This window comes from Microchirus variegatus (genome assembly GCF_963457635.1).
Source record: "Microchirus variegatus genome assembly, chromosome: 21".
In the NCBI taxonomy this organism is placed as follows: domain Eukaryota; kingdom Metazoa; phylum Chordata; class Actinopteri; order Pleuronectiformes; family Soleidae; genus Microchirus; species Microchirus variegatus.
This window is the reverse complement of record NC_139822.1, coordinates 18,962,874-18,971,332: the sequence shown is the minus strand read 5'-3', so window position 1 is coordinate 18,971,332 and position 8,459 is coordinate 18,962,874. Positions and strand designations below refer to the sequence as shown.

Genomic DNA, 8,459 nt, shown 5'->3' with positions numbered 1-8,459 from the left:
TATATATACAACATATATGAATATTCATGTGTGTGTGTGTGTGTGTGTGTGTGTGTGTGTGTGTGTGTGTGTGTGTGTGTGTGTGTGTGTGTGTGTGTGTGTGTGTGTGCAGTGGACGACCACAGCTCTGACCAAGGAGACTTTGTGCTGAGCGAAGGCTTCGTCTGTTACGGATGTGTGGTCCAGTTAGTGTGTACTGAGTCTGGAGTCGCTCTGCCACCGATGGTAAGACACACACACACACACACACTGACTTTAACCCCCACGGTTCTCAAACTGTGGTACGTGCACCATCAGTGGTACGTCAGCTTCATCTGATGGTACTCTGAGGAAAATCAGAAATACTGTTCTACTGTATATATTATGTATATAAAGTTGCCCTAAAAATAGACATGGGTCCTTGAAAGTTTGTGAATTACATTTTTTTCAAGGCCCTTGAAAGTTCTTGAACGTTCTTGAAAGTTGCCCTAAAAATAGACATGGGCCCTTGAAAGTTTGTGAATTAAATTTTTTTTCCTCAAGGCCCTTGAAAGTTCTTGAAAGTTCTTGAAAGTTGCCCTAAAAATAGACATGGGTCCTTGAAAGTTTGTGTCTTACATTTTTTTTCCTCAAGGCCCTTGAAAGTTCTTGAAAGTTCTTGCAAGTCATCCTAAATATAGACATGGGTCATTGAAAGTTTGTGAATTACTTTTTTTTTATCAAGGCCCTTGAAAGTTCTTGAAAGTCACCCTAAAATAGACATGGGTCCTTGAAAGTTTGTAAATTAAATTTTTTTCAAGGCCCTTGAAAGTTCTTGAAAGTTCTTGAAAGTTGCCCTAAAAATAGACATGGGTCCTTGAAAGTTTGTGAATTAAATTTTTTTTCCTCAAGGCCCTTGAAAGTTCTTGAAAGTTCTTGAAAGTTCTTGAAAGTTGCCCTAAAAATAGACATGGGTCCTTGAAAGTTTGTGTCTTACATTTTTTTTCCTCAAGGCCCTTGAAAGTTCTTGCAAGTCATCCTAAATATAGACATGGGTCATTGAAAGTTTGTGAATTACTTTTTTTTTATCAAGGCCCTTGAAAGTTCTTGAAAGTCACCCTAAAATAGACATGGGTCCTTGAAAGTTTGTAAATTAAATTTTTTTCAAGGCCCTTGAAAGTTCTTGAAAGTTCTTGAAAGTTGCCCTAAAAATAGACATGGGTCCTTGAAAGTTTGTGAATTAAATTTTTTTTCCTCAAGGCCCTTGAAAGTTCTTGAAAGTTCTTGAAAGTTCTTGAAAGTTGCCCTAAAAATAGACATGGGTCCTTGAAAGTTTGTGTCTTACATTTTTTTTCCTCAAGGCCCTTGAAAGTTCTTGCAAGTCATCCTAAATATAGACATGGGTCATTGAAAGTTTGTGAATTACTTTTTTTTATCAAGGCCCTTGAAAGTTCTTGAAAGTCGACCTAAAGATAGACATGGGTCATTGAAAGTTTGTGAATTAATTTTATTTTCAAGGCCCTTGAAAGTCGCCCTAAAAATAGACATGGGTCCTTGAAAGTTTGTAATTAAAGTGGTTAAAATGAGTAATATTATAAAGCTGCAGTAAACAATAATGTTTTCAACCCTGATTTAAAGAAGCTGACAGTTTGTGCAGTTTGGGGGAGGGGCCTAGCTCAAGTTTTGTTTCATCAAATACAAATTGAATGAATTCATTTTTAATAATGTTTGTTTTTCTTGACTTTCTAAACTCCAGGTGATCCGTAAAGTCAACAAACAACACGCCATCTTAGACGTGGACGAGCCGGTGTCTCAGCTCCACAAATGTGCTCTGCAGTTCAAAGACGAGCCTCACTCTTACCTGTGTCTGGCTAACGACAACATCGTACAGTACCAGGTGAGACGTGGTCCGTCTCGGTCCGGCGTCCAAACGTCTCCCCCTCGTACATCAATCTCATACTACTTGTCTTTTGGTTCCTGGTTCCAGGCTCCATCCAGCGCCAAAGACCCCAGCAGAGTGGTGCTGAACGACGGAGCCTGTTGGACCATCATCGGGGTGGAAATGGTGGAATTCACCTTTAATGAGGGTCTGACCTGCATCCAGACGCCAGTCAGTCCTTTTCCTGTCATCACAGGGTTGGAGGTGAGTGGGTAATGTTGTCATTTTATGTTTCCCCAAGGGACTATTTTTCATTTGCTAGCCGTTGTTAGCTATTGTTAGCAATACCAGTTGATAAAAACAGTGGTATTTTGCTCAAAAAAACAGCGTAGCTACATTTCTGTGATTACAAAATTGAACGGTGCTATTTGTAAGACTGATTTAATGTGAATAAAATAAGACACAACTGTAATTAACTGTAAAAGAGTTTTTACTGTTGACGTGAGTGGCAGCCATCTTGGATTCCTCTGTTGGGGTTTTAATTTTAGTTTGCCAACAGCTAACCATAAGCTAAGGAACACAACCATGGTTTATTTACTGCTAGCAACAAACTTTCCTAAAATATCCTTTACAAGATAAGTTAGCCAAGGTAACAAAGAGCTGGTGCTAAAAGGGTAAAAGACAACACTAGCTTTACACGCTAATAAGGCTAAAATAACTATAAGCTAGGGAACACGACCATGGTTTATTTACTGCTAGCAACAAACTTTCCTAAAATTTCCTTTACAAGGTAGCTAAGAGCTGGTGCTAAAAGGGCAAAAGACAACACTGGCTTTACAAGCTAATAATGCTAAAATAGCTATAAGCTAGAGAACATGATCATGGTTTATTTATTGCTAGCAACAAACTTTCCTAAAATTTCCTTTACAAGCTAAGTTAGCCAAGGTAGCAAAGAGCTGGTGCTAAAAGGGCAAAAGACAACACTGGCTTTACAAGCTAATAAGGCTAAAATAACTATAAGCTAGGTAACACGACCATGGTTTATTTACTGCTAGCAACAAACTTTCCTAAAATTTCCTTTACAAGCTAAGTTACCAAGGTAGCTAAGAGCTGGTGCTAAAAGGGCAAAAGACAACACTGGCTTTACAAGCTAATAAGGCGGAAATAGCTATAAGCTAGAGAACATGATCATGGTTTATTTATTGCTAGCAACAAACTTTACTAAAATTTCCTTTACAAGCTAAGTTAGCCAAGGTAGCTAAGAGCTGGTGCTAAAAAGGCAAAAGACAACACTGGCTTTACAAGCTAATAAGGCTAAAATAACTATAAGCTAGGTAACACGACCATGGTTTATTTACTGCTAGCAACAAACTTTCATAAAATTTCCTTTACAAGCTAAGTTACCAAGGTAGCTAAGAGCTGGCGCTCAAAGGCAAAAGACATTACAAGCTTTACAAGCTAAAATAGCTATAAGCTAGGGAGCATGACCATGGTTTATGGAGTGCAAACAACAAACGATTTCCCTTATAAGCTTTAGCTAAGGTAGATTAGTAAGAGCTGGTGATCGATATTAACAACACTGTACTAGCTTTACAAGCTAAATTAGCTAAGGTAGTATATATTACTACACTACAGTAAAAATGTGCCAAGTTAGCTAACAGAGAGACAGAAAACACCATGATTTTAATGTGAAAATGTAATTAATGTAAACTTAAGGTTTTGTTCAGAGTTGCTAACAGGACAAAGTTATGGATAAACCCACGCCGATGGAAACAGAACCTCCTTGCGTTTCTCTGACTGCAGGTGAACGGTGGAGGACACGTGGCCATGCTGGAAATCCACGGAGAAAACTTCAGCCCTCATCTTAAAGTCTGGTTCGGAAACAACGAAGCGGAGACGATGTTCAAGTAAGTTCTAAAACTATCTGTGCAAATAAAACACCAGAGAGACGGTCTTAGCAGTTTTACTTTAAGTTTATGTGTAAACTGTACCAACAGTTATCATTAAAGTTGACCTAAATATCAACAAATGTTAAGTAACCAAGACGTTTTGACCCAAATTATATTTCATTTGTCCCAGTTTTGTTGAGGAATTCTACGAAAACATAACAGCAGAGTTCTACTGAAAGCTACTGCTACATGATATTTGATGTGACTGAATTTTCCTTATCTACAGCTTAACAGATACAATAATTGACATTACATCATCACTGACATAGACTTTACTGACATAGACTATATTTACACCAAACGTTTATTAATGTAGCTTGTAAAGCTAGTAATTAACACCGATCACCAACTCTTACTAATCTACCTTGGCTAAAACTTGTAAAGGAAGTAGTTTGTTTTTCGCACATGTTCTCTAGCTTAAAGCTACCTTAGCTAATTTAGCTTGTAAAGGAATTACGTTGTTGCTAGCAATAAATAAACCATTGTTCCATTGTTCCCTAGTTTATAGCTCCCGGCGCAAGTTTAGCTTCTAAAGCTAGTAATGTGTTGCTGACATCGATCACTAGCTCTTAGCTAACCTAGCTTGTAATGGTTGCTAGCAATAGAGAAACCATTTGCGAGCTTTGCTGATTTGGCTTCTAATGCCAGATCAGCTAATGTTCTCGCTATTCTAGCTATCTATCGAGCTTCTAGCTCTTACTTAGCCACATTAGCGTTGAACGTAGCTTGCAAAATACAAATATTTAACTGCATTTGCTCCTTGAGAGTGTTTTTTGTCAGATCAGTTTCATGAAGTTTGTAAAGTTTAGTTTTAATACAGTTTGAAAAATACAAAAACATTTAGAAAAGTCTGAATATTGTATGATAAAGTTAATTTCAATTATTCTGATTCTTTCATCCATTGTGAAAATCTTAACCCAGACTGGCCGTGTGAGGCTTAAAGAGGCTTAAATGTTAAACTCATCACCTGCAGTAACTGAGTCCGGCTCACAGTGAACAGACCTTTCCTCACTTTATAAACTACATGAGGACTCGGGCAGAATCCTGACATCCAGGCGTCTCCTCGCAGAATCTCAGGTGACGCGTTTGCTCAAAGCAAAACAAGCGTCTCTGGCGTTGGAATCCACCTCAGACGCCGCAGCAGAAGTGCTGAGACGTCGTAAGCCGAGGTGTCTGTGCAGAGATCGGTTCACCACCACGACCACCAGCACCAGCAGCAGCAAACACACCTCCCATCGTCGGGACGTTAGCCGTGTTTCTACAACACTCAAACCAAACCGCGCTGTTTGCACAGGAGGCTGCAGCCAATTAGGAACATGATCCTCTGCTGCCGTTTAAACCAGAGGTTGAATGAAGCGCCTTGTGACGGAGGCGTTCAGTGCGTCTGCTCCATCACCCCAACGATTGTGTTTATGTCTGTCACATAATCATGTCATTATCTTCTCCACTACATAATCTCATGCAAAATCTCATCAAAACACCATATATATATATATGTGTGTGTTATATATACAATGAAAACGTTAAATCAGGAAGTTTATTTTGAAAGCTATTATCTCTGCAAACCCCTCCCCTTTATCGTAAAAGTGCAAATTTGAGAGAAAGGGAGTTTTTCCAGTAACAAAAAAATAAATAAATCTCGGAACTTTGATTGACAACGTTCACGCCCCCTAGTGGTCATTGTTTGACAGTAGTAGCAAGATTAACAGTTCGGACACAGGTGGAGTTTCCACCTGGTGCAGTTCAAGTTCGATATATATGGTTATTTTTTGTTGCGTTTTCATTAGCAATAGCACCAGAATAACCGACCCCAACCATGCTATTCTTTAGCACCCTTCCCATCGAGGTAAAATGGTACGGTACGGTTAGGGTTGAGCGATACCGGCTCCACCAATCTATGCTCATACAAAGTTTGACGTCTTGTTGAGACAAAAGAGCCACGAACTGAGCAAGAAAAAATAAGAGCTGCTGGATGTCCTCCTTTGTTGTCTGTTGTCACGTTCATTGCAATTATATGAAGGCCATCGGGCACAAAGGTATCAAATTGCAAGCCTGACTCAGGGCTTTACCATTCCAAACCGTACCATACTTGTTTTACAGCTCCCATAGACCGGAAGTTCCAAGCGCTGTTTTTTGGTGTAGATCTGTGCCATTAGCTTGTTTATGAAGCCCTAAAGTCTGGGTTTTATTGTATTCTTGGGCTCTGGATTCGTGATGTAAGGATCGCGTCTCCTGAACAGCAGATTCTCCTGCTCCGGGCACTAGTCCGGGTACATCCGGTTGCGTACATTGAACCACAGAAGAAGAAGAACGTCCGTTGTGGAGGTGTTTCACGAGCGACAGCGTCGTCAAAGGGACTGCGGCGGGGAGTCGTGAAGAAGCTATTTTTAAACACTGTTAAAACAATGTTTTGATAATTAGTCGCAGTGCATCCACCGTTCCAGAGGGGGGAGCTGCGCTTCTGAGAGCTGACGTGCTGATTACGTCACTTCCTGGTACCTGGCCAATCAGAAGACGGTTGGGAAAGCTGTCGTTGGCTGGCCAATCACAACACAGTCTGTCTTCTCGGGGTTAGATTTCAGTCTGAAAACACCGCTGCTGATGAGAGCTTCAGTGAGGAGAGATTTCTATGGGCTCGTTTACAGCAACTAGGAGGTTTTTGACCATAAAAAACTTAAAGTTGAAAAAGTTAAAGGAGCATTATGTAATAAATGATAAAATCCTCCTAATGTGTCACAGAGACTCAGGAATAATGTTCATATAACAAACTGAACTCACCAACAACAACAGTACAGACAAAATATTTGCTTTAAAAAGTAAAATATTTTGCAGACTGCAAATCATGTTTATGTTTTGAAATCATGTTTTGGCGTCATGTGGCGCCACCTACTGCCGTCTACCAATCATTGCAGTCAGTAGAGTCTCAGCTGCAGAGCAACCACGGGTTGCCAGTTACGTCAGAAACACGAAACCTAAAAAACCTCGGTATTTTGAATTTGGATGTAGTAACTGTTTTTGGCCACATTCTTACATATGGCACCTTTAATGTATGTAAATAGACCTCCATAACTAACATATATGTGCGACAGGACCACTCTATGTGAGCTTTAATTTTTGACACCATAACTGTTGTGGACTTTTTGCTTTCAGGGTTTTGTAGAACACTAAACTCTGACTGCCGGTTATGAATTTCACTCACAATAATCACAAATTTACGACAAAAAATGTGTTTCTGACCCTGGTTCCAGGTAAAGGGTTCTGATTTCTGCCATGGAAACAAACCGTAAATCTGATCTCGAGGTAAATTCTTCATACTTCTGTCCTCAGATCTCCCAAATCTCTGCTCTGCGTCGTCCCCGACGTGTCGGCGTTCGGCGCCGGCTGGCGATCTCAGCGCTGCGTCACCACCGTCCCGCTGTCTCTGATCCGACTGGACGGCCTGATTTACCGCACGTCGTTCAGTTTCACGTACACCCCCGAACTCAAGCCGCTGGCGTCCGCGCGAGCAGCCGGAGGAGGGAAGAGAGAAGGCGGGACGGACAGAAGCCAGGAGGACGACGTCCTCTTGGAGACCATCCATCAGGAGTTCACCCGAGCAAACTTCCACCTCTTCATGCAAAGTTGACAAAGCTGTTCCTCCAGTGAAGGTTTGGAGCACAATCTGATTATCAGCTGGGAAAAAAACACTGCCAACAACAATCTGAGTTAGAGATTTCTCTGTTATCGTTGATGTTTGTTGAATCAGAAAATTCAGGATATCAAAACAGACAACTCTTTGTTTCCTCTAATCATTAAACTTATTTAAAAGCACAATATGTTTGCCTCTACTGGGAAAAGATGTTGCTAATATTAGCTAGATCTTGCCCTGACCACCAGCTAATAATGTGTTGCTAAAATTAGCTAAGTCTTATCCTGACCACTAGGTAATAATTTTTCTGGTTGAAAACTACCCATAACTAATCAGCCAAACGCCCAACAACCAAGGTCAATAAATCCACCAGTCAACCAAACAAACCATCGACAATCAATCAGTCAACTGAAAACCAACAACCAACAACGGTCGGTCAACCAAATTAACCACCAACAACTAACTAACCAACCAAGCAATCGGTTAACCAACAACCACAACTAATCAACAAACAACAATCAACATCTGTCAATCAACCAAACACAAACCACCAACAACGAACACCAGTCAGTCAACCAACTAACCAACCACTAACAAACCGCAAACATCTGACGATCAACGAATCAACTAACAAATTCATAACCAACCAACCAGAAACCAACCACAATCTAACAATCAGTCAACCACCCAACCACAAACCATCAACAATCAGTCATTCAACTGAAAACCAACAACCAACAACAGTCAGTCAACCAAATTGACCACCAACAACTAACCAACCAAGCTATCAGTTAACCAACAACCACAACTAATCAACTAACAACAGCCAACATCTGTCAACCAACCAACCAAACACAAACCACCGACAATGAACATCAGTCAGTCAACCAACCAACAACAATCCAACTGTAAACCTTCAACGACCAACATCTGTCAATCGACCACACACAAACCACCAACAACAAACACTAGTCGGTCAACCAACTAACCAACCACTAACATCTGTCGATCAACAAATCAACTAACAAATTCATAACCAACCAAC

General features: G+C 40.4%; 1 protein-coding gene across 1 annotated transcript in view; it reads left to right on the top strand.

Annotated features, from left to right (window-relative positions):
• rbpjl (recombination signal binding protein for immunoglobulin kappa J region-like) overlaps positions 1 to 7,411 on the top strand; it is a gene marked incomplete at both ends in the record, with an annotated part of 17,303 nt that extends 9,892 nt beyond the window's left edge. Inside the window, 5 exons of the mRNA XM_083908082.1 lie at positions 113 to 225; positions 1,715 to 1,855; positions 1,946 to 2,101; positions 3,641 to 3,744; positions 7,114 to 7,411. Of these exons, the coding sequence (XP_083764208.1) occupies positions 113 to 225; positions 1,715 to 1,855; positions 1,946 to 2,101; positions 3,641 to 3,744; positions 7,114 to 7,411 (812 nt within the window). The remainder of the gene's footprint in view (positions 1 to 112; positions 226 to 1,714; positions 1,856 to 1,945; positions 2,102 to 3,640; positions 3,745 to 7,113) is intronic.
• Positions 7,412 to 8,459: the final 1,048 nt, after the last annotated feature.